This window comes from Trichomycterus rosablanca, chromosome 23 (assembly GCF_030014385.1).
Source record: "Trichomycterus rosablanca isolate fTriRos1 chromosome 23, fTriRos1.hap1, whole genome shotgun sequence".
Taxonomy (NCBI): Eukaryota; Metazoa; Chordata; class Actinopteri; order Siluriformes; family Trichomycteridae; genus Trichomycterus; species Trichomycterus rosablanca.
The window spans coordinates 10,022,053-10,049,179 of NC_086010.1; the positions used below are offsets into that span (position 1 = coordinate 10,022,053).

Genomic DNA, 27,127 nt, shown 5'->3' on the forward strand with positions numbered 1-27,127 from the left:
TTAAAACCACCTCCTTGTTTCTACACTTGCTGTCCACTTTTTCAGCTCCACTTACCATTTAGAAGCACTTTATAGTTCTACAATTATTGATTCTAGTGCATCTGTTTCTCTGCATGCTTTGTTAGCCCCCTTTCATGCTGTTCTTTATTGGTCAGGACCCCCACATGACCACTACAGAGCAGGTATTATTTAAGTGGTGGATCATTCTCAGCACTGCAGTGACACTGTCATGGTGGTGGTGTGTTAGTGTGTGTTGTGCTGGTACGAGTGGATCAGACACAGCAATGCTGATGGAGTTTTTAAACACCTCACTGTCACTGCTGGACTAAGAATAGTCCACCAACCAAAAACATCCAGCCAACAGCGCCCCATGGGCAGCGTCCTACGACCACAGATGAAGGTCTAGAAGATGACCAACTCAAACAGCAGCAATAGATGAGCGATCGTCTCTGACTTTACATCTACCAGGTGGACCAACTAGGGAGGAGTGTCTAATAGAGTGGACAGTGAGTGGACACGGTATCTAAAAACTCCCACACCACCACGTCATTGTCACTGCAGTGCTGAGAATGATCCACCACCCAAATAATACCTGCTGTGTGGTGGTCCTGACCATTGACGAACAGGGTGAAAGCAGGCTAAAAAGTATGTAGAGAAACAGATGGACTACAGTCAGTAATTGTAGAACTACAAAGTGCTTCTATATGGTAAGTGGAGCTGATAAAATGAACAGCGAGTGTAGAAACAAGGAGGTGGTTTTAATGTTATGGCTGATCAGTGTATGTGCATTGATTCATCCCCTTTCCTGTAATAGTCAGAGTGACACGTAATACTGGTGTAAATTTTTTTCCATTTTCCCCCCATTTCATGCACATTAGGTATGACATAGGTTCAGCGACAAATCCCAGTGATTGGCGCCCGTTAGACCCAACGGAATTGTTAAGGAGTGCTTACCATGCAACAAGAGAAATACTTTTTACTGCTGTCTTACAAACAATTTTTTAATATATGTATATCTTCAAAATAATTGCAATTTTAAACCATCTTTCAGTGGATTTAAACATACTGGGCAAATACATTTCTTGCAAAGGTAATTTTTAATACTGCTGTGTTAATTCCAAGTAAAAATTTAATCTGGCTGTTTTTGATTATCTTTAGTCTCCACATTAGCTGGTACTGCATTGGGTAAAGTATGAAGATCTGAGAACTGAAATGTAGAACATAAAAATAGGGTTACACAGCCGGTACACTATGGTCATAAACACCCACACACACAACTTTTGATTTCTCTTACTAGTATTTTAATTTACATGACTTGTCCAGTATTTAATTAGAGTGAAGAGACCTAAATAATTGAGTCAAATACCATAGTTTGTGTATGTAGTGTATGTGTATATGACAAAGGCATTCTTCTTTCAAGTTGTAAAGAGAACCCAGAGTGAGTGAAATGTCTCAAAAAAGTATGTTTATGTGTCAAATCTGTTCAATGTAATAATGAACTTACCTTGCTAGTTGTTGCTTCTGTGCCTTCAGTTTGGATATGTGGTGCCTTGTCACTTTCTTGTGTAATATCTAAAGAATCCAACCTAAAAAAATTTCATTATGTAAACAGGGTGGCAAAGCTTTACAGATGGACAATTATTTAATGTCAGCTACCTTTTTTGCTGTTTATTGCAGAAATCCTTTACTGAATCAGACACTGACTGCCAAAATCCCTGGAAAATGTAACCAGAAGAACCAGTAACTCTTAAACAAAGATACAAATACCAGAGAAGTAAAACTATAAAGGTTCCTTAAGAATATAATTACTCTTAATGTATTATACCCAACACACACCGGTCCTTTTGCTTTTGTGTATCTAAATATGATCTACGAGACTAACAGTAAAATATACACTCTGTGGCCAATATTTTGTGGACATGTGACCATAAGCTCAGTGTCGGCTCTTGTTTATTGGCTGGACGTCCACCAGGACGTCATTAGCATGCTCTTCAACTTCCGTATGTTGTGAGGTGGACTGTTGTAAGATGGATTGTCCAGCAGTGCATCCTGGTGCCACCTCTCCCAAGGGTAAACAAAGCACATGTGGAAAAAAGTATTTGTTGGACTAGTCAACCTTCTTCCATTGTGGTTGAGAAGCGGCCCCATACATAGACGGGTTTAATGCACTGTGTGTTGTGACACATCCACCTCAATACCAGTATTCAAATATTTAATTTGATTCATTTACAGTTTGCATCAATTAATCTTGGCCATCCAACAGGCTGTCAGCAGTGCTTGGCTTGAACCTGCTAGTCCCACTGTCAGTGTGTCCGCACTTCTACTCAACTCATACCTGGCCATAATGATTTGGCCTGTCCACATCTGTCACATTTGAAATGTGTGTTATCAATAAATACCATCAACCCAGCGTTTAATATATCGCGTGTGACATGCAAATTTTTGGAGGTGGTCCTAATATTTTGGCTGATCTGTGTATTTCTGCTTTGTTTCATGCTGTTCTTCAATGGTCAGGACCACCAGAGGACCACTACAGAGCAGGTATTATTTGGGTGGTGGATCATTCTCAGCACTGCAGTGACACTGACATGGTGGTGGTGTGTTAGTGTGTGTTGTGCTTGTATGAGTGGATCAGACACATCAGCGCTGATGGAGTTTTTAAACACCTCACTGTCACTGCTGGACTGAGAATAGTCCACCAACCAAAAATATCCAGCCAACAGCGCCCCATGGGCAGCGTCCTGTGACCACTGATGAAGGTCTAGAAGATGACCAACTCAAACAGCAGCAATAGATGAGCGATCGTCTCTGACTTTACATCTACAAGGTGGACCAACTAGGTAGAAATGTCTAACAGAGTGGATAAGGAGTGGACACGGTATTTAAAAACTCCAGCAGCACTGCTGTGTCTGATCCACTCATACCAGCACATCACACACTTGTCACACCACCACCATGTCAGTGTCACTGCAGTGCTGAGAATGATCCACCACCCAAATAATACCTTCTCTGTAATGGTCCTGTGGGGATCCTGACCATTGAAGAACAGCATGAAAGGGGGCTAACAAAGCATGCAGAGAAACAGATGGACTACAGTCTGTAATTGTAGAACTACAAAGTGCTCCTTTATGGTAAGTGGAGCTGATAAAATGGACAGTGAGTGTAGAAACAAGGAGGTGGTTTTAATATTATGGCTGATCGGTGTATATATAAACAATTATCTGCCCGTAACACATTTAAAAATGTGGGGTAATACAGACCACAGTTTCCTTCTCAATGCTCTTTAGGGAATAACAGTTCCTCTCCATATGCTCCAACTGCTGCACTACAGCATCCTGAAAGTGTTCCAAATGGACAAGCCTTCACCCAGAAAACAAATAAATGAATGATTATTAGTACCATTCTTGTTATTAGTCATATATACCTTGTGATTATTCATACATACCGTTGATTGTGCACTGTTCTTAGTAGAGAGATTACAGTTTTTTGGCAGTCAGTTAAAGATTTCAGTGATTTTGCTTCCGCCAATTCATACCTGGACTGTAAACAAAGGGCAACGACTGTTAACATGCTTTTGTCAGAAGTTATATCAGTGCATATACAGTGGTGTTGGGAAGCGGGGAGGGTGGCAGGGAGATCCAGTTTTTAAAACACCTTTACTGGTCTTGTTTAATATACATTTGGTGCAATCGTATATTTAACATTTTCATTTTACGATGTAAAGAAAAATGTATTTATTAGCATAAACAAATGTCTTAAAACATTATTACTTATGCATATAAATAGTATGTTTGACATTTAACAATTCAAAATACTTTAAAAAGCCTTCACCTCCTTCCCCACATACATTTCAAGGATGATTACTTACAGAGAAGTGTTCTCTCAGCTGAGTTTTTAAGGAATTAAATGCAGCCATTACACCTGAACTCATCCCACTCTCAACATCTTCATCCTCCATTAGAGCTTGGCTTGTTTCTACACCCACATACACCCATATTGTTAGCAATATAACACGGTAAAACCATTTGAAATACATCATGCTCCTAAAAGTGTCTCCATGTCCAGAAATTTATTTAAATAAACTAAAACAATAGCCCTGCATAAAAAAAGCTGTCTTGTGAAAAGCCTACTTAGAACATTGACTATTGTTATAGCTAAAACAATCACATAGAGGTCACTCTATTTCAATATCATATATTTAGGAAATGGGATGTACAACAAGCCCATGGTCAGGTGTCTAAATATTTTTGGCCATATAGTGTTATTTAAATAAAAGCAATGTTTTCCACAATACATTATAGTATACTTAGTAGTATTGAAAATAAAGTTTTAGGAGTCTTTTTACCTGCAGTACTATCTAAGTTGGAAGTAAACAGTCTTCTGGGCCTGAGTTTAGGCAACGAGTGCTGATCCTCACTTTCAGGATGTCCATCAGTCATGTCATAAGTATTATTCAGTGCTGTTATAGATCCAAATTAAACAATCAATTAACATCTATTACAAAAGCATGGGTTTTAAGTGAAGCATATGTATAAACACACCTGTAAATGTTGGTGCTCTTTTTCTAGGAGGCGATGGTGGTTCTTTGTCTGAACTGTTCTCCTAATGGTGGTGGGGGGGGGGGGGGGGGGGTAGTGAATTATTAAGACTATTAATCTGTATTGTATGTATTGTAAGTTTAGGTTAAACAATATGAACACTATAAAATCTGGACTACGACATGTCAAAAGCACTTCGTAGTTCTACAATTACTGACTGTAGTCCATCTGTTTCTCTGCATGCTTTGTTTCCCTTTCATGCTGTTCTTTAATGGTCAGGACTCTCCCAGGACCACTACAGAGTAGGTATTATTTAGGTGGTGAATCATTCTCAGCACTGCAGTGATAATGACATGGTGGTGGTGTGTTGTGCTGGTATGAGTGGATACTGATGTAACTGTTACATAGTTTATCTAAAATAAGTTTATTTTGGTTTATCTAACCCAGGATTACCCAACTATCACCAATAACACATTGACGACTCATCCAGGAGGTCACAAAAGAATTGAGAAGAACGTCTAAAGAACTGCAGGCCTCGCTTGCCTCAGTTAAAGTCAATGTACATGATTGTTGGTCAATGTACAGGGCAGTTGTAGCCTAGCAGTTAGGGTACTGGACTAGTAATCAAAAAGTCACTGGTTCAAACCCCACCAGTGCCAAGTTGCCACTGTTGGGCCCTTGAGCAATAAGACACAGCAGCGCTGATGGAGTTTTTAAACACCTCAGTGTCGCTGCTGGATTAAGAATAGTCCACCAACCAAAAATATCCAGCCAACAGCGCCCCGTGTGCAGCGTCCTGTGACCACTGATGAAGGTCTAGAAGATGAACAACTCAAACAGCAGCAATAGATGAGTGATCATCTCTGACTTTACATCTCTGACTTTACAAGTTGGACCAACTAGGTAGGAGTGTCTAATAGTTTGTTTGTTTGTTTGTTTATTAGGATTTTAACGTCATGTTTTACACTTTGGTTACATTCATGACAGGACAGGTAGTTATTCATTACACAAGATTCATCAGTTCACACAAGGTTATATCGAACACAGTCATGGACAATTTAGTGTCTCCAATTTACCTCACTTGCATGTCTTTGGACTGTGGGAGGAAACCAGAGCACCCGGAGTAAACCCACACAGACACGGGGAGAACATGCAAACTCCACACAGAAAGAACTTGGACCGCCCCACCTGGGGATCGAACCCAGGACCTTCTTGCTGTGAGGCGACAGTGCTCCACTCAGTGATCCACTCATACCAGCACAACACACACTAACACACCACCACCATGTCATTGTCACTGCAGTGCTGAGAATGATTCACCACCCAAATCCCAAATAATACCTGCTCTGTGTGTGTAAATATATATATATATACAGTATATATATCACACACACACACACACACACACACACCTTTTTTTTTTTTAAATAGTTTTTGCCTAGAAATACATACATTTTTGGTAATATTTGCAAGTACAAAAAACGTGTAATAGTTGTATGTAAAAGTGGAGGATTAGAATCCAAAAATACCTCCATAGACACATCAGGGTCTACATCTGAGAAAACAGTGTACTCATACGTTTTGTCTTGAAAGCCTAGAAAGGGAGAGAAAATATGATTTCACGTGATTTATGTAGCAATTTATGTAGTAGGAGCCAAACATCAAAATATTACCATAATACAAAAAAAAAAATTATGTAGGTATCACATAGCTAACATGCTGGCTAGCTAATTCTTAATAGAATATTTTGCTAGTTAGTTTCTAGGGATCTACTAATATCTCGCTTGGCTTATAGTTGTCATATTTTATTTTTCTCTGGAAGTGCCTACAAAAGTACAAAAGAAAAAAAGAATGAAAATTATTGTTGGTGGTAACAAATTTGATCAGAACCGTGATTTATTATACATTATAAATTAGCCACCCAAGGGATCATTCATTTTGACTTTAGGGGTTTAATAGATTTAAAATGTGTTCATTTAATGTTGTAATTCTGAGAGAAAATATATTATGGATATTATGCCTGAGACAGCTCAAGAAATTTCGACTGCCTCAAGCTCTGCTGGTTCAATTCTACACTGCTATAATCAAATCCGTCATCACATCTTCCATCACCGCCTGGTACGGCTCGGCATCTCTGCCCACCAAGCGTAAGCTAAGCCGTACAGTGCGATGTGCAGAGAAAATCATCGGCTGCCAGCCTTCCACTCTTGAAGATCTGTACTCCTCTAGGATGAGAAAGAGGGCAGGGAAGATCATGGCAGACTCTTTATACCCAGTTCACTCATTTTTCCAGCGGTTTACATCCCAGCGGAGACCGAGAGCGAGAGCCTTAAAGACTCGGACCAACCGCCACCTCCACAGCTTCTTTCCACACGCCATCACCTTACTTAACAAGGACTATTCCCACAAGGACCATTCCCACAAGGACCATTCCCACAAGGACCATTCCCACAAGGACTATTCCCACATTCCTCTGCTTTAACAAATGCACATGGACTTCATCAAACATACTGCACACCACACGTGCCTTCCACATTCTTCCCTTGTGCACATTTGCACCTTATTTACTTGGAATATCTATTGTACAATTTTTTATACTTGAAGTCTGGCAGTGTACTGTGATATGTACATCTGTATTGCACACTTTATCGGATGCTATACTGTTGTTATTGCTGCTGTGTTTATGCTTTGTTCACATATAGTATAACTTTCTATTATTTAATTAGATGTTTATATGTTGACACCCGCACCAAGAGAAATTCCTTGTACACCTAGTACTTGGCGAAATAAAGATTCTGTTTGTGATGCATATGCCAATGTGTACTGGAATTAAAACTGCAGTGATCCCATAATCCGTCCCAAACATTAGCTCTTGAGCTACCAGACCTTTAATACAGATGTGTAAATCAGATATTTCTTTTCACTGTGTGTAAATATATCATTTGTAACTTGCTTGAATTTGTAATGGACTCCTGATATAGATGTGAGCGGTCCAGTGTCCGCCGTTCTTCCTCTTCTTTTCCCCTCTGCATTTTCAGTCTGTGTTTAGGTGTCGATTCCTTTAAATACAATCAGATTTACTCCATATTTATCAAGTACCATTTAACATTTTTGTTCAAAAGGTATATAAACATACCAGAATGTCCCTTTAATTAAAATTTTTTTGCTGAAACTTTTCCAGATCAACAATAAAAAACAATTATTCAACTTAATTAGTAAAATACCTGGTTTGGATAACTAACCAGCCCTTTAGAGTATCCAATATTATCTTCCTAAGTTTAAAACAACTTCCAGATCAAACTCTAGGCTAATGGTTTTGATCTAATCCATGGTCCTCATTGTCTTTGTCAAGAACAATGTCTATTTTTCTAAAAAGCACACTAAAACATGGACTCTTTTGACCACAGCACATGTTTCCAATGGTTTCAGTCCACCGGAGATGAGCTTAGGCTCAGAGACCTCTAAGTGTTTCTACACAGAATTGATGTATGACTTTTTCTCTGCATAAGTTTCAGGTTGCATTTATTGATGCAGTGACAAACTGTGTTAAGCACGATTGGTTTTCCAATGTATTCCCAAGCCTATGTGGCTACATCTAATCACAGGGGCCTTGCTTAGGAGCCCAACAGTGAGATCCCAAGCAGTGAAAGGGCTTGAACCAGTGGCCCAGTACTCTGTGTATGGTTTTGAAATATCCACCAAACTAGGAGCTAAATTTAAACCAAGGGTTACATGCTTTTACTTGGATAAAAGGTTTAAAGGAATATGAATTTAAAAAGTGAAGCCGATAGATAATTTGTTGATGGCAGAAATGGCTTAGGTTGACCTCTAGTTTCTGGAAATGTACTGGAGAAGGCTACCTTAAAGTATGACTCTTCATTGCTACTGGGTGAAGAAAGTGGCAGAACTATGAGAAAATAAAGAAAGAAATAAGTACAATTACCTTAATACTTATTCATTTCAGATATTCATATACTATGGAACAGGAATTTTCAATCACAGTTCAGGTTGTGTACCAAGTAAGTAAACATGTACACCTTTGAGTTTACTCTTAATTCGTGGCTTTTTCCTGGAGTAGTCAAATTTAGGGTTGATTCTAGGGAAGGATTCACAGGTTTCACTCTCTGAGTAGAACTCCTTTAGTTTTCTCTGTTTAGGGAAAAAAACACAGCAGTAAGAAATCCCATCCACATAAAAATAAAAAGTAAATACAGTGAAATATCACTCACCTTTTCTGTGGATTTTCTTAATTCCCCTAAGACTGGAAGTGACCTAACAGAGCTAGCAGACCTTTAAACACACACAAGTTAATAACAGTTATTTTTGTCGACACACAACCAGAGCTGGGTGGATTGCATTTGACAAATAACCTAGAAAATTAAATGACTACATTTATGAAAACATAAATTTATTACATACACTGTATGGATGAAAGTATTGGGATACATTTAATTACTGAATTCATATTTCAGTCACAACAATTGTGTGTCTGATCCTTCTTACCCATTAGAGGAATGAGACTGACCAAACATGACCGTTTTGGCCCGTGCCACCTAAACAACAAAGAGAAATCTGTATGACCAACCTCAATAACATTTAATTTAGTTAATGTAACTGTCACACAGTGTATCTAAAATAAATTTATTTTGCTTTATCTAACCCAGAATTACCCAAATATCACCAACAACACATGGACGACTCATCCAGGAGGTCACAAAAGAACTCAGAAGAAAGTCTAAAGAATCACAGGCCTCGTTTGCCTTGGTTGAGGTCAATGTACACGATTGTTGGTCAAAGTGCAGGGCAGTTGTAGCCTAGTGGTTAAGGTACTGGACTAGTAATCAAAAAGTCACTGGTTCGAACCACACCATAGCTGTCCCGGTACTATAAGTTGCTTTGGATAAAAGCGTCTGCTAAATGTCGAAAATGTAAATGTAACTGATTCCACAATAAGGACGACACTGGGCAAAAGTGGCATCTAAGATGCAAACCACTGCTGACCAAAAATAACACAAGTACTACAGTAGCTTTTGCCAAATAAAAACAGCTAGATGATCCCCAGGACTTTAGGGATACTATTTGGTTGGCTAAGGAGTTTGAGGGGTTGTTACAGTCAAGGATGGCACAACCAGTTATTCGGTTTAGGGGAGACAAATTTTAGATGTTGAAAAAATCTCCTATTTTTAATAAATGGCATGATCATTTAAAAGCTGCATTTTGGCGCTCAGGTGGCACAGCGGGATATTCCGCTTGCACACCAGCACCGAGTTCCTTAACTCCCCGGTTTGAAACTCTGTGTTGCCACCGATCGGCTGGGCAGATACTAACAGGCCACCGTATCTGCAGGGTGGGGGCCGGACCATGTGTGGGTGGGTGGGTCTTAATATGCTGTGTAAGGACCCTGATTGGCGGAAGAGACACCTGTGCAGAATGCATGGGCGAGAAGAGTTGGGCTGTGCACGTGTCGGAAGAGGCGTGTACAGCGACATGTTCTCCTCGGATGCAATCTGGTATCTCTCAGCAGCGGAAGACAAGTATTGAGTGCGCTAAATCAGGAGAAAAATGGGGAGAACATGCATTAAAAAAGAAATAAATAAAAGCATTTTGTGTTTACTCATGTTGTCTATCTTATGTTACAATTATTTGGAAGATCTAAAACATTTAAATGTGACAAATGAGCCAAAAAAAAAAAACAGGGGGCAAATACTTTTTTTACAGCATTGTATGCCTATGGAATGTCTCAACCCTGGTGTTCCTAAAGATGTTATGTAAGGGTTTAAAAATCAGGGTTTTATGTAGACCTGTCAATGTTGGAAAATATCGGAAAATAATGACTTTGACACTGTAAAATGGAGCAATGTCTCTTAGAATATAAGATCAGCTTATAAGATAAGACTCTTTAAGAACTTATAACCTTAGATCCCCACATTTTAACCCCCAACTGACCTGGTACCTCCATAAAGCAGCGATGAATGTTATAGTCCTTGTCTTCAAGTCATGTGACCTCACTGACACATCAGTAAGAAATGTCACCTAAGGTAGTAATATATACATCTACTCACTCAGCAGTAACAGAGCTCCGTTTAATAAGAATAATTTTACTATTTACAGACAGTTTTGAGAAGAAGTCCATGCAATAATCTTAATTAAATGTATTATTAATTTACAAAATGTAGTCTGATCACCTAAATTATAATGATTTAACACATTCTGCCTAAACAAACACCACAATACACAATTTTGTGCTTATTAAAAAAAAAAAGAGTTGATTTGGCTGAAGTAATATTGAGCTGATACCTTTAAACTAACATTTCTAAAAATCAAGAATAAAAATCAAGAGGGTAAAATAAATTGTTAATTTTAGACAAATTAGCCGAAATACCAGAAGATGTACATGACTGTGTTTGTGTTTATAACTGCCTAGGTTCTTTTGTTGACGTCAGATATATTAAGATTCTAAAAAAGATTCAGTTAGTGCTGACCAAATGATGACAACTAAAAGACCACTCAATAACTAACCTAACCTCAGTTTATGTCCCAAAACCAAAAAGAGGGGCCGCAGAAGGAGTGCCAAAACATTGCATGGTTGCCCTAAAACATGAGTGGACCAGTGGACCAGAGCATAGAAAAAAAAGCTAAAATAATTCAAGACTGTTTTCTAAGTAGATGAAGGTTCCTATTTGACCTAATCAATCTCCTGCCTTGTATCCCAATGAACAGGGCAGTTGTAGCCTAGCGGTTAAGGTACTGTTCCAGTAATCAGAAGATTGCTGATTCAAGCCTCACCACTGCCAGGTTGCCACTGTTGGGCCCTCGAGCAAGGCCCAACCTCAATTGCTTAGCTTGTATACCGTCACAACTGTTAGTCACTTTGGATGAAAGCATCTGCTAAATGCCGAAAATGCAAATGTAAACATTCATGAAAAGTCCAGATCCAAATCCATTTGAGGGACCATTGGAACATTGGGGACTTGAAGACAACTTGCCTAAAGGAAAGGACGGCATCTAAAGCATATCAGACATCTCAAAGCTGGAACTGCCAACAATAACTATGCAACAAAGTAAAATTGTGTTAAATACTCCCCTGCTAACATCATTTTTTTTCTATACATTTTGTGTATGCATTTTCTCCCCTTTTTTCTCCCTTCTTTAGCGCGTCCAATTGCCCGATTGCGTCATTCTTCCTCTCCACCAATGCCGATCCCCGCTCTGATTGAGGAGAACGAAGCTAACCCACGCCCCTGCCGACACGTGGGCAGCATGCCGTTTGCATCTTATCACCTACACGTTGACGAGTGCAGTGCAGCTCAGCACTGTGTATGGAGAAACACACCCTGACAGCACTCTTTTCTCATCTCTGTGCAAGCGCCATCAATCAGCCAGCAGAGGTCGTAATTGCATTTGTTATGAGAGAGAGACCCTATCCGGCTTAATCCCACTCCTATCTGAACAACAGGCCAATCGTTGTTCATGTGGCCGCTCTGCCCAGCCAGCAGGCAGAGCTGAGACTCGATACGATGTATTCCAGATCACAGCTCTGGTTCCAGCGTGTGTTTTTACCACTGCACCACCTGAGCAGCAACATCTAGTTTTTTATATAATTTTGATTATGCTCATAAAAACATGCTGAGGGACACATGTTGTGTAAATTTAAGGTTGATATACAGTGTATCACAAAAGTGAGTACACCCCTCACATTTCTGCAGATATTTAAGTATATCTTTTCATGGAACAACACTGACAAAATGACACTTTGACACAATGAAAAGTAGTCTGTGTGCAGCTTATATAACAGTGTAAATTTATTCTTCCCTCAAAATAACTCAATATACAGCCATTAATGTCTGAACCACCGGCAACAAAAGTGAGTACACCCCTAAGAGACTACACCCCTAAATGTCCAAATTGAGCACTGCTTGTCATTTTCCCTCCAAAATGTCATGTGATTTGTTAGTGTTACTAGGTCTCAGGTGTGCATAGGGAGCAGGTGTGTTCAATTTAGTAGTACAGCTCTCACACTCTCTCATACTGGTCACTGAAAGTTCCAACATGGCACCTCATGGCAAAGAACTCCCTGAGGATCTTAAAAGACGAATTGTTGCGCTACATGAAGATGGCCAAGGCTACAAGAAGATTGCCAACATCCTGAAACTGAGCTGCAGCACAGTGGCCAAGATCATCCAGCGTTTTAAAAGAGCAGGGTCCACTCAGAACAGACCTCGCGTTGGTCGTCCAAAGAAGCTGAGTGCACGTGCTCAGCGTCACATCCAACTGCTGTCTTTGAAAGATAGGCGCAGGAGTGCTGTCAGCATTGCTGCAGAGATTGAAAAGGTGGGGGGTCAGCCTGTCAGTGCTCAGACCATACGCCGCACACTACATCAAATTGGTCTGCATGGCTGTCACCCCAGAAGGAAGCCTCTTCTGAAGTCTCTACACAAGAAAGCCCACAAACAGTTTGCTGAAGACATGTCAACAAAGGACATGGATTACTGGAACCATGTCCTATGGTCTGATGAGACCAAGATTAATTTGTTTGGTTCAGATGGTCTCAAGCATGTGTGGCGGCAATCAGGTGAGGAGTACAAAGATAAGTGTGTCATGCCTACAGTCAAGCATGGTGGTGGGAATGCCATGGTCTGGGGCTGCATGAGTGCAGCAGGTGTTGAGGAGTTACATTTCATTGAGGGACACATGAACTCCAATATGTACTGTGAAATACTGAAGCAGAGCATGATCCCCTCCCTCCGGAAACTGGGTCGCAGGGCAGTGTTCCAGCATGATAATGACCCCAAACACACCTCTAAGACGACCACTGCTTTATTGAAGAGGCTGAGGGTAAAGGTGATGGACTGGCCAAGCATGTCTCCAGACCTAAACCCAATAGAACATCTTTGGGGCATCCTCAAGCGGAAGGTGGAGGAGCGCAAAGTCTCGAATATCCGCCAGCTCCGTGATGTCGTCATGGAGGAGTGGAAAAGCATTCCAGTGGCAACCTGTGAAGCTCTGGTAAACTCCATGCCCATGAAAGTTAAGGCAGTTCTGGGAAATAATGGTGGCCACACAAAATATTGACACTTCAGGAACTTTCACTAAGGGGTGTACTCACTTTTGTTGCCGGTGGTTTAGACATTAATGGCTGTATATTGAGTTATTTTGAGGGAAGAATAAATTTACACTGTTATATAAGCTGCACACAGACTACTTTTCATTGTGTCAAAGTGTCATTTTGTCAGTGTTGTCCCATGAAAAGATATACTTAAATATCTGCAGAAATGTGAGGGGTGTACTCACTTTTGTGATACACTGTATGCACTCGGGCCAAATTAATAAAACTAAATGAAGTAAATACTTGATTAGCCTTAACAATTATGAATGATCAATGAATAGAAAAGCCAGGCAATTTAAAAGGGTTCACTTTTTTTCTTGTTACAAATTTCTTGTTGCAAATTTAAATAGACTCTCACTGTATGTTCCAATTCCACCAGTGTGTGAAAGCACCTGCACTTGTGTTGTGATTAGCCTGTACATGCGCTGTAGCTAACTTACCTCTGTATCCGACTCATTGGTCAGATTAAAACGGTCATTCCCTGGAAATATTCTTGCTCTGTACATACATGCCAAAGAGACAACATTTGGTATTACCACAGACTTTGTGTCAGAGACTAAAGTGGAAAAAAAGCAGGTTAAGATTTAAGCTGACTTGACTGATGACAGCTTCCCCGGTCCACTCTGAAGAAAAAAAGTAACCTAGGATAGAAGGAAAAGACTTTGAGTCATTTCCATGCAGCCGTTTCTATATTTTGATCAGTTGAAAGGTACATACTTGTGGTCTTCCTGTAGTCTCTTTAGCAGGAGTACTAAAAGAAAAATAATTTTAATACAAAATTGAATTGTGTCTGACAAAAAACACCACAAATAAAAGCTGTTACTAGAGATAAATGAATTAATAACTATAAAATACACAGATCAGCCATAACATTACAACCACCTCCTTGTTTCTACACTCACTGTCTATTTTATCAGCTTTACTTACCACATAGGAGCACTTTGCAGTTCTACAATTACTGACTGTAGTCCATCTGTTTCTCTACATACCTTTTTAGCCTGCTTTCACCCTGTTCTTCAATGGTCAGGCCCCCCACAAGACCACCACAGAGCAGGTATTATTTGGGTGGTGGATCATTCTCAGCACTGCAGTGACACTGACATGGTGGTGGTGTGTTAGTGTGTGTTGTTCTGGTATGAGTGGATCAGACACAGCAGCGCTGCTGGAGTTTTTAAATACTGTGTCCACTCACCGTCCACTCTATTAGACACTCCTTCCTAGTTGGTCCACCTTGTATATGTAAAGTCAGAGACGATCGCTCATCTATTGCTGCTGTTCGAGTTGGTCATCTTCTAGACCTTCATCAGTGGTCACAGGACGCTGCCCACGGGGCACTGTTGGCTGGATATATTTTTGGTTGGTGGAAAATTGTAAATGCTATTGATAGGCTGAATACTTTGAATGCTATTGAAGTTATGAATAGAAATCTGTTTTTTTATCATGTAATACAGAGTAAATGTCAGTTTAGGAGCTGTAGTGTGTAATGTGGGTTACACTTGATACAATACAGCTGTTGTGGAGCAAGTGAATGCATATGTTAAAAGTTATTGAAATTTTAATATGCTGAAAATTTTAAATGCTATTAATAGGCTGAATACTTTAAATGCTATTGAATTTATGAATAGAAATCTGTTTTTTTATCATGTCATACAGTGTAAATTTGTCAGTTTAGGAGCTGTAGTGTGTAATGTGGGTTACACTTGATACAATACAGCTGTTTTTGAGCAATTGGATGCATATTTTAAAAGTTATTGAAGTTTTAATATGCTGAAAATTGTAAATGCTATTGATAGGCTGAATACTTTATTCTCAGTCCAGCAGTGACAGTGAGGTGTTAAAAAACTCCAGCAGCATTGCTGTGTCTGATCCACTCGTACCAGCACAACACACACTAACACACCACCACCATGTCAGTGTTACTGCAGTGCTGAGAATGATCCACCACCCAAATAATATCTGCTCTGTGGTGGTCCTGACCATTGAAGAACAACATGAAAAAGGGCTAACAAAGCATGCAGAGAAACAGATGTACTACAGCCAATAATTACAGAACTACAAAGTGCTCTTATATGGTAAGTGGAGATGATAAAATGGACAGTGAGTGTAGAAACAAGGAGGTGGTTTTAATGTTATGGATGATCAGTGTAGATACATGTGGAGCTTTCAGAGTGGATTTGACAGATGTGTCTCATATCTGCACTTTGATGACGTTTTACTGCACTGCTCAAGCCAAGCTCTGAGCAAAGCGGCTGTCGCATACATAAACGTTGAGTTTGAGGGTGCACTTTTCTCCACGAAGGGCGTCAAGTTTCAAAGATTTTGAGTTTACAGTGTATCACAAAAGTGAGTACACCCCTCACATTTCTGCAAATATTTTATTATATCTTTTCATGGGACAACACTATAGAAATAAAACTTGGATATAACTTAGAGTAGTCAGTGTACAACTTGTATAGCAGTGTAGATTTACTGTCTTCTGAAAATAACTCAACACACAGCCATTAATGTCTAAATAGCTGGCAACATAAGTGAGTACACCCCACAGTGAACATGTCCAAATTGTGCCCAAAGTGTCAATATTTTGTGTGACCACCATTATTATCCAGCACTGCCTTAACCCTCCTGGGCATGGAATTCACCAGAGCTGCACAGGTTGCTACTGGAATCCTCTTCCACTCCTCCATGATGACATCACGGAGCTGGTGGATGTTAGACACCTTGAACTCCTCCACCTTCCACTTGAGGATGCGCCACAGGTGCTCAATTGGGTTTAGTCCATCACCTTTACCTTCAGCTTCCTCAGCAAGGCAGTTGTCATCTTGGAGGTAGTGTTTAGGGTCGTTATCCTGCTGGAAAACTGCCATGAGGCCCAGTTTTCGAAGGGAGGGGATCATGCTCTGTTTCAGAATGTCACAGTACATGTTGGAATTCATGTTTCCCTCAATGAACTGCAGCTCCCCAGTGCCAGCAACACTCATGCAGCCCAAGACCATGATGCTACCACCACCATGCTTGACTGTAGGCAAGATACAGTTGTCTTGGTACTTCTCACCAGGGCGCCACCACACATGCTGGACACCATCTGAGCCAAACAAGTTTATCTTGGTCTCGTCAGACCACAGGGCATTCCAGTAATCCATGTTCTTGGACTGCTTGTCTTCAGCAAACTGTTTGCGGGCTTTCTTGTGCGTCAGCTTCCTTCTGGGATGACGACCATGCAGACCGAGTTGATGCAGTGTGCGGCGTATGGTCTGAGCACCGACAGGCTGACCTCCCACGTCTTCAACCTCTGCAGCAATGCTGGCAGCACTCATGTGTCTATTTTTTTAAAGCCAACCTCTGGATATGACGCCGAACACGTCGACTCAACTTCTTTGGTCGACCCTGGCGAAGCCGGTTCCGAGTGGAACCTGTCCTGGAAAACCGCTGTATGACCTTGGCCACCATGCTGTAGCTCAGTTTCAGGGTGTTAGCAATCTTCTTATAGCCCAGGCCATCTTTGTGGAGAGCAACAATTCTATTTCTCACATCCTCAGAGAGTTCTTTGCCATGAGGTGCCATGTTGAATATCCAGTGGCCAGTATGAGAGAATTGTACCCAAAACACCAAATTTAACAGCCCTGCTCCCCATTTACACCTGGGACCTTGACACATGACACCAGGGAGGGACAACGACACATTTGGGCACAATTTGGACTGTGGGGGACACATTTGGGCACAATTTGGACAATGTTCACTGTGGGGTGTACTCACTTATGTTGCCAGCTATTTAGACATTAATGGCTGTGTGTTGAGTTATTTTCAGAAGACAGTAAATCTACACTGCTATACAAGCTGTACACTGACTACTCTAAGTTATATCCAAGTTTCATGTCTATAGTGTTGTCCCATGAAAAAATATAATGAAATATTTGCAGAAATGTGAGGGGTGTACTCACTTTTGTGATACACTGTAGTTACAAGGTACCACTGTAGTAGCTTTAAATGTTTAAAAAAATGCACAAACATACCTGGTTAATGTCTGCATGCAGTCAGATGGAGTAGTTTGAATCCCTAGATGAGGATCTTCGTAAATCATTTAACACTGAAATCTCAAATATGATCATGACATTATGGATGTTTCACATACCTGAGTCATCTTCAATTACTGTGGCTCGCTATAAAAAGAGAAACACTGATGAAACATTCAATGTTTTATTGAGTGTTTAAATAGTACTACCTGTATATGTGCACATCCGTTAAATACTAGGCTGTTATTTGTCCTGTTCTTGATTTACAGAACCTTTAGTGAGCCAGCCATTGTGGCTATGCAGCATTAAAATCTTAATTTCAAGCCACTTTTTATATTATTTATTATATTAAGCTAAGCAGGTGGTTTTCTTTTCTTATATATAATTTTGTGAACTGATTAATTTTGTGTAAAGAGTAACTACCGTTTCTATCCTGAATGTAACAAAAGAGTGTAAAACATGACATAAGCTTATTATTATTATAGCAAGCTACTCTAGACCACACCATAGAGGTTTCATGCCAGTGCTGGTGCATTTGGGACAGTGGCAGATTCCTACAAAGATGTGACAACCAATTTGGTCTTTGCTTCTTCAGACATGGTCTTTGTGTCTGTACAGCGCCCAACCAGTTTAGAGGCACTGTCTAGACCTGAACTTTGCTCTCCAGTTTTATGACTAGACTTCATAACTGTAAATAGAATTGTGTGGCAAACTACAGTGGCAAAGCATCGAGTACTAATAACATTGTTCAACATTTATAAATGTCAATAAACCTTTGATTCCTCCAGCAGCTGTGGATCTTCTCCAAAGACTTTCTCTACAGGAGTCTGAATGTCATGTTCAGAAGCAAAGGTGATCTGAACCAACTTGCCACTGATTTTCCCATGAAAGACAGGAACCAACATGTGGATGTTCAGAATCTTCATATCATCACATTCTAACCAGAGAAAACATTTGATTCAATGTACATACAGATAACAGTTAGATTGTTGAACAATCTGTGTATGCACATCATTTTAAGTATTTTAAACATACTTTACTTTGTAATTTCAGGTCATAAGGAGCAGTGGTTTGGACTGAAAAACTTGAAACTCACCACGTAGATTGTACGAACTGACGCCTTCTTTGGGAAGATGAATAAGTTCCCACAGTGTTCCCTATAGACATGCACAACATTTTAAATGTATCCAGTTTCACAAAACAAACTTTGTTTTACCAGTTTTATGAGCATATACTCATTATCAGGTACACTTTGGGCTCAAAGTCATTTTGACACTCAAGCATCACATCCTGGTAGGCTTAAAGGACGTCCTTTAGATAGATAGATAGACAGACAGATAAATAGATAGAGAGACAGAGAAATAGATAGATAGAGACAGACACAGACTGATAGACAGACAGATCGATAGATTAGATAGATAGATAGATAGATAGATAGATAGATAGATAGATAGATACATTGACTGACAGACAGACAGATAAATAAATAGATAGACAAATAGACAGACAGACAGACAAGATGGATAGAAACAGAAAGATAAACAGTTAGACATAAATACATACAGATGGATAGATAAATAGATACAGACAGACTGACAGACAGACAGACAGACAGGTAGATAGATACTGTAGATAGATAGACAGACATGCAGATTAATAGATAGACAAATAAATAAACAGATAGACAGCCAGACAGAGACAGAGAAATAGATAGATAAACAGACAGACAGATAAATAGATAGACAGACGAATAGATAGACAGCAAGATAGATAGATAAATAGATAAACAGATAGACAGACACACAGACAGACAGATATAAAGACAGACAGAGAGACAGATAAATAGATAGACATAAATACATAAAGACAGACAGATACATAGACAGATAGATACATAGACAGACAGACAGACAAATAGACAGATAGATAAATAAATAGACAGACAGACTTGACTGACAGATAGACAGACCGATAGGCAAATAGACAGACAGATAGGTAGATAGATACTGTAAAAAGATAGACAGACAGGCAGATTGATAGCTAGACAGACAGACAGGCAGATAGATAGATAGACAAATAGACAGACAGATAGATAAACAGATAGACAGAGAGATATATAGTCAGACAGATAGATTAACCACAGTTAATTTTGCCCATGAAGTAGATGTGATCAGTTTTGATTAATGAACATGCAATATGTATAAAGTACAGACTCTGGATCTTTACCTGTGGGTCATTTACATAGAAGCCAACGCAGGATGTCCCGATGTTGAAGTCCACCCAGAAATTCTGCAGGAGTTCATCATTAGGCTTAAACAACTAAGCAATGCAAAATGTAGATATTTAGAACAACAGTGGCATTACATAAAGTCAGCACCAGAATTATTGGCACAGTTAGTAACGATGGATAAAATGATGGCTAAATAGCTTAATCTCACACTGGAAAATAAATATAAACATCGACATGCTAATTTATTCCAGGAAAAAAACTTAATAACTTCAGTAACAAACTATGCGTTATAATTATTAGCACTGATGCATTTTGTACTTTGCAATATAACAGTATTGTGCTTTCTCTTATAAACAGGGAAATACTCAATTGGGTTTAAATCAAAGGACAAAGACTTAATTTTAAGGTTCAATTCAAACTATTTTGTATGTATTTATTCTGAACACATTATTATTATTATTATTATTCTCTTGTGCTTTGCATTTAAGTACAAACCTTTTTGATTAACAAAAACGCTTTGCTTGCTTACCTCAGTGGTATCCAGAAAGGCCCTTATGCATGGATATGAAAACACCCTGTGTGTGAGCATTAGAGGCAAGATGTCATAATTCCACATTATATCAGAGACAGAAATCTATAAATGTGCATATACTGTATATACACAATATATAAAATACAAGGGTTTTACAAATTACATCACTTTTCTACATAGTCACTACTAACTTAGTCGTACTAACTTTTTAATGCTATCAGCAAAAATGTTTTTGGTTGAGGTCGTAGCCACTGATGCACCACTGCTTTCACATAATCCTCACATGAAATTCTTTTTCCCCTTAAAGCTTCTTTGAGCGTCCAAAAAGGTGGAAATCATAGATAGGATAGATAAATAGGATAAATAGATAGGATATATAGATAGGGTAGATAAATAGATAGGATAGATAAATAGATAGGATAGATAAATAGATAGGATAGATAAATAGATAGGACAGATAAATAGATAGGACAGATAAATAGATAGGATAGATAAAAAGATAGGACAGATAAATAGATAGGACAGATAAATAGATAGGACAGATAAATAGATATGATAGATAAATAGGATAGATAGGATAGATAGGATAGATAAATAGATAGGACAGATAGATTGGATAGACAAATAGATATGATAGATAAATAGGATAGATAGGATAGATAAATAGATAGGATAGATAAATACATAGGACAGATAAATAGATATGATAGATAAATAGGATAGATAGGATAGATAAATAGATAGGATAGATAAATACATAGGACAGATAGATTGGATAGACAAATAGATAGGATAGATAAATAGGATAGATAGGATGAATAGGTAGGTAGGTAGTTAGATAGACAGACAGACAGACAGACAGACAGATAGATAGACGGATGGATGGATGGTTAGACAGATAGGATAGGATAGGATAGATGGGACACATGGACAGATGGACGGATAGACAGATAGGATAGGATGGGATGGGATAGATAGATAGATAGATAGATAGATAGATAGATAGATAGATAGATAGATAGATAGATAGATAGATAGATAGATAGATAGAGACGGACGGCCAGACAGATAGACATACATACATACAGACAGACAGACAGACAGGTAGATAGATGGATAGACAGACAAACCAGCAATAACAAGGGAATTAAAAAGGTTCCAATTAAATTTTAAATTAATTTTTCGCAGCACCATACAGTATATAATATATAATAGTAGAAATCCACAAATACCTTCTTTCATCCCCAAAATAGCTGTTGAGTTTATTCAGAAAAATCCTACAGTCCTTTAACAAAGAAATTAAACATAATGACAACACAAACATCTAATAAAACGAAGCAATCTAATATGACATGAATTTTATTCTGATACGTACTGTTTCAAACTCTTTGACTCTTATTGTTGTGAAGCTTGATGCAAAGCTTCTGTGGCTAAACCATTTACCAACCAGTTCCTCCCTTAGTTTCTTTGGCGTCATTCGACAGAGTGCCTCAGAAATAGCCACCTGCATTTCATAATCTAAGCACAATTAAGGAAATATTGAATTATCAGAGCTGTACACTTGTGTAGGAATACAATGCAAGCAGCAATTCACTGAAGTAAGAATAATCAAACATAAATGCTAACTTACCACCCACATCAGTAATGACCTTAGCAAACTCCTCTCTACAAAAAAAAGATCAGGAGACGAATTTAATCAAATAAAAGTGACAAAATGTGGAATAAAAGTATTTTTTTGCAATAAGACTGTAGTGTAAATCATTTCCACTAGGAGGCAGCATGCTCCAAAAACAACATAAACCCTGTAAACCCTATATATGGCAGTAATCAAAGTGCTACTTTTTTCTTTCCATTTATTCCATATTTATTATTTAGTCTTATGAACCCTATACTTTGTTTATTGCCTGTCTTCAAACTATTCCACATTACATAATGATTTACATGATTCGACAGGTGAAGTGAATAACACTGATTATCTCTTCGTCACGGCACCTGTTAGTAGGTGGGATATGTTAGGCAGCAAGTGAACATTTTATCCTCAAAGTTGATGTGTTAGAAGCAGGAAAAATGGATAAGCGTAATGATTTGAGCGAGTTTCACAAGGGCCAAATTGTGATGACTAGACGACTGGGTCAGAGCATCTCCAAAACTGCAGCTCTTGTGGGGTGTTCCCGGTCTGCAGTGGTCAGTATCTATCAAAAGTGGTCCAAGAAAGATAGTGGTAAACAGTGGTAAACCGGCAACAGGGTCATGGGCAGCCAAGGCTCGTTGATGCTACTGTAGCTCAAATTGCTGAAGAAGTTAATGCTGGTTCTGATAGAAAGGTGTCAGAATATACAGTGCATCACAGTTTCAGGGCTGTTTTGGCAGCAAAAGGGGGACCAACCCAATATTAAGAAGGTGGTCATAATGTTATGCCTGATCAGTGTATAATACTATATATTGTATATACTGTATATACACACTTGTGCCAGTTAAATAATAAGCTTATAATTCAAGAAAAAGAAGTACTTTTTCGGAAATAGGGTAAAAAATGTCAATGACACAGACAATTGAAGACCAGAAACACTGAGAAATGTTTAAAAAACTTTTTAACGCACTGTCGCCTCACAGCAAGAAGGTCCTGGGTTCGATCCCCAGGTGGGGCGGTTTGGGTACTTTCTGTGTGGACTTTGCATGTTCTCCCCGTGTCTGTGTGGGTTTCCTCCGGGAGCTCCGGTTTCCTCCCACAGTCCAAACACATGCAGTCAGGCTAACTGGAGGTACAAAATTGTCCATGACTGTGTTTGACATTAAACTTGTGAACTGATGAATCTTGTGTAACCAGCATATCTGATGTTAAAATCCTAAAAAATAAAATAAATACAATTAAAAAAAAACATAACCTAAACAGGTGATGCAATAAGATCAATGTTTTGTTAATGAGCTACCATTTACAGTACATAATATTGTTAAAAGATTCAGGGAAAATTTAGAAATTTTTGTGTGCAAAGGGCAATTAGAAAAGCATGTTATTAGTTAGTTTAGTAACTAGATAAAAGGTACAATTGTTTCTGTGGTATTTGCCTGACTAGTTCCAAGTTTGTACACCATAAGCATCAAATAAAATAAATAAACAATTAAAATAAGTTGTTAAAATTGACATACTGTAAAATAATAACTTACAACAAAGAGTTATGATCAGACTGGGACAGCTTTTTCCGAGTCTCCTTTGTAGAACTGTCCAACAATGAGTTTATGGTCTTAATGGCCTGTTTCAGTGCAGAAAAAAATTATATTAATATTTAGCTTTAGGCTTAGTCAGTTTTGCTTTATACAGCAAATAATCCTACTATGAACTTATTTACTGTGCAGGAACTATGCGGAACCAGCTTTATTATTTACCAGATTCTCACATTAAACAAACCTCGAGACGCAGATTGAAGTTCAATTCTTGGTCAATGACAACTGCTCCAAACCTCAGGAGAAGAACTTCCAAAATCTTACTGCTGTCTGGGACATACACAGTCATGAAGAAGCTACATGAACTACTTGGAAACATTCATGTATTCATTTATTTTTAATATCTGCTTTAACCTAATTAGGGATGCCACCGATCTGGAACCTTAGCACAAGGCAGATGCCCACACCCAATCTAATGCAGGGCAGCACATGCTAATCTGTTTACTCCATCATTCAAACGTTTGGGCAATTTAAAATGGCCAGTTCATCTTTGGCACGTTTTAGAAAACAGGAATACCCAGTGGAAAGCCAGGCAGAGACCAAGAGAACATGACTAAATCCACACACACACACACACACACACACACACACACACAATAAAGCCAGCTTTAAACCCAGTTCTCTAGATGAGCACCTCCAGCTTCAACACCAGCTCATCCCAAATTGAAAAAATAAAATATCATTGCCTACCTTTAGTGTTGCACTGACAAAGTCTCTAAAAGACAGAGAGAAAAAACAAACAGTTAAACTGGAAATAGGCAAATCTACTGAAAATAAATCGGCTAGGAAAATAATTGGTGTAGACTATACAGTTAAAGGCTACACTTTCTTGTAAGGGACATGTATGTCATGACAATGTTGGGATTTGTGACTGAATAATCAAAACACACACTTGTCCAAAAAGTTTTGTTGGATTTCTTGAAACATCTTGAGCCAAAATTATAAACAATGATATTAAAAATGATATAAAAAAATGATGGAAAGTTCAACTCTGTGGCATTTAATTAAAGGCTTCTGTAACATGCCAAACAAATGCCCACATGCAAACAGGCTTTACATTAACATGGAAGCAAGACTGCTTGACATCTTTAATTAATTACAATTCAGCTTGGACCATTTCTTTCCGATTTTGGAAAGGACAACTGTTTCAAACACAGCCTTTTTAGAATATGGGCACAGATAGGTCAACAGCTTTTGTCAATCACCAGTAAGGAATTAAGATTAAATGGCATTAAAGTACTTTAGAATATACAAGTCGCTCATAACTGAATGTAGTTTTGGTTTAACAAACAATATCTTACCATTGACACTTCATAGAACACTTCCGTTAGCCGAACTGGAGCCTTGCTGGGCTTCTGCTGCACCTTCAGATGCTCACAAACCATCTCAAACCAATTCAGCATGTATAGTAAAAATACAAACACATCATTTAAACATGCATTTAAGGATGTTCTATATCATACAACACTTACAAAATACATTTACATTACAATAAAATGACACTTATCTTTACCACTAAACCCTGATGGACAAGTTGGATGGTGCAGTCTTCATCTTTGGATATGACTTGTTCAAGTGCACGTAGAACCAGTGTAACATTTTTGAATTCATTTTTATGTAATTCCTGTATGGTGGAAAGCAGAACATGGTCAGATAGAGGATCTAAAAGCTGAATAACCAGCAAAAGCATATCTTACGTATGTATTGTGAACCCATTTGTACATTTAACATCTGGCTAAATCTCAAAAAGATGTAGAAAAACTAATTTACACCTCAACAAGAACACATATAGTGTCATTTTGGCACCAGTGAATGGTCCTCATAAAAATGGTCCCTCTTGTGGAGAAACATGAGTAGTGTATTTGAAGCACAACGAGTTAATAAAGAGCTAGGTCCATGATGTACCACACATCTGGTCAAAGTGTACAGTTTATTTAACTGCAGAAGCATTTTGCAAATATCCTTCTATGTCCCAAATGGCATCTAACACCATATTCTGCAGTATGGATAACGTGCATATTTGATATGTATTACAGTACATTCTATGTTATCAATGTAATCCCAATATTTAATATCAACTGTGTGAGATTTAGGATGTAGGTCCAACTTGATAAAACTGGGTTTATTTTGTTTGTTCTGATGTGGTATAGGCAAGTAGTCTACCTACAGAACTGAATCGAAGGCTGCATTCTTAATTACATAAGATATGCCAGGCAGATCTAAATTATACAGTTGAATTGCAATACCTTGTATAGTCTACTATCAGTGGTACTAAATAATTTTGTGATGTACTACTAATAGAGTGGCATCGTGGTTCAGCAGGTGCTATGTCAGGAATCACGTACATGTCATGTTTTTTTCTGGGATAGTTTGTGACTCCTTAAATAAGGTTTTGCTAAGAGGCAAGTTTTAAGATGAGTATGATTTATAATTCACAAAGCTGGCTGACATCTAGCATGCCTGTGTTTTCATTTACATTTTAAGCATTTAGCAAACGCTTTTACCCAAAGTGACTTACAGTACTGTGACAGTATACTTTCTAAGCAATTGAGGGTTAAGGGCCTTGCTCAAGGGCCCAACAGTGACAACCTGGCAGCAGTGGGGCTTGAACCAGCGACCTTTGATTACTAGTCCAGCACCTTAACCACTAGGCTACAACTGCCCTGTTCAATGGTTCAACTGTTCAATTAGATTAAGTCATTTTGTTGCAATGTGACAAATGTGCTACATCAGTTGTAGCCTAGTGGTTAAGGTACTGGACTAGTAATGGAAAAGTCACTGGTTCAAGTCCCAGCACTGCCAGGTTGCCACTGTTGGGCCCTTGAGCAAGACCCTTAACCCTTAATTGCTTAGACACTATACTGTCACATTACTGTAAGTCGCTTTGGATAAAAGCGTCCACTAAATGCCGTAAATGTAAATATCAGAGGCAACCAGAATGAAGTCAACTATTAGTGTAGGCATACTACTGATTCTTAGTCTTCAGTTTGGGACATGGTAAGTGTGTTTATTTTATCCTAACTACTATTTCCCATGTGTGGGGAAAATGACAGACAAAGCATGGCCAAAAACAATCACAGCCTAGACAGTAAAACACAAATGATATTCAAATGAAATGCCAAAGATGAGGACAGATTAAAATTTAAATCTGATACCCTGCTTGGGGTGGCAACAGTGCCGCCTCACAACAAGAAGGTCCTGGGTTTCCTTTCTGTGTGGAGTTTGCATGTTCTCTCCGTGTCTGTGTGGGTTTCCTCCGGGAGCTCCGGTTTCCTCCCACAGACATGCAAGTGAGGTGATTTGGAGACACAAAATTGTCCATTACTGTGTTTGACATTAAACTTGTGTCTTGTGTATCTTGTGTAACAAGTAACTACATGTCCTGTCATGAATGTAACCAAAGGGTGTAAAACAAACTAATAAATAAATAAATACCCTGCTTGCAACTTCATCCAGGCGCTCGATCAGAGACATGGACGCTTTCTCCTC

The 27,127-nt window shown here is 38.8% G+C and overlaps 1 protein-coding gene across 1 annotated transcript; it reads right to left on the minus strand.

Annotated features, from left to right (window-relative positions):
* Positions 1-1,073: 1,073 nt before the first annotated feature.
* On the minus strand, positions 1,074-27,127 carry sycp2l (synaptonemal complex protein 2-like). The gene is given in 32 exon segments (XM_062985918.1): positions 1,074-1,207; positions 1,505-1,586; positions 1,657-1,715; positions 3,261-3,360; positions 3,446-3,540; positions 3,869-3,975; positions 4,346-4,459; positions 4,542-4,602; positions 6,068-6,132; positions 7,492-7,597; positions 8,399-8,445; positions 8,576-8,687; positions 8,768-8,828; positions 9,042-9,091; positions 14,043-14,142; positions 14,239-14,285; positions 14,362-14,395; positions 17,655-17,697; positions 17,774-17,801; positions 18,428-18,591; positions 18,751-18,811; positions 19,881-19,973; positions 20,414-20,459; positions 21,649-21,701; positions 21,792-21,934; positions 22,047-22,081; positions 23,582-23,667; positions 23,823-23,904; positions 24,325-24,353; positions 24,940-25,041; positions 25,146-25,262; positions 27,074-27,127. Coding segments are annotated over 32 exon segments (2,439 nt in total). The 5' UTR covers positions 27,113-27,127; the 3' UTR covers positions 1,074-1,129.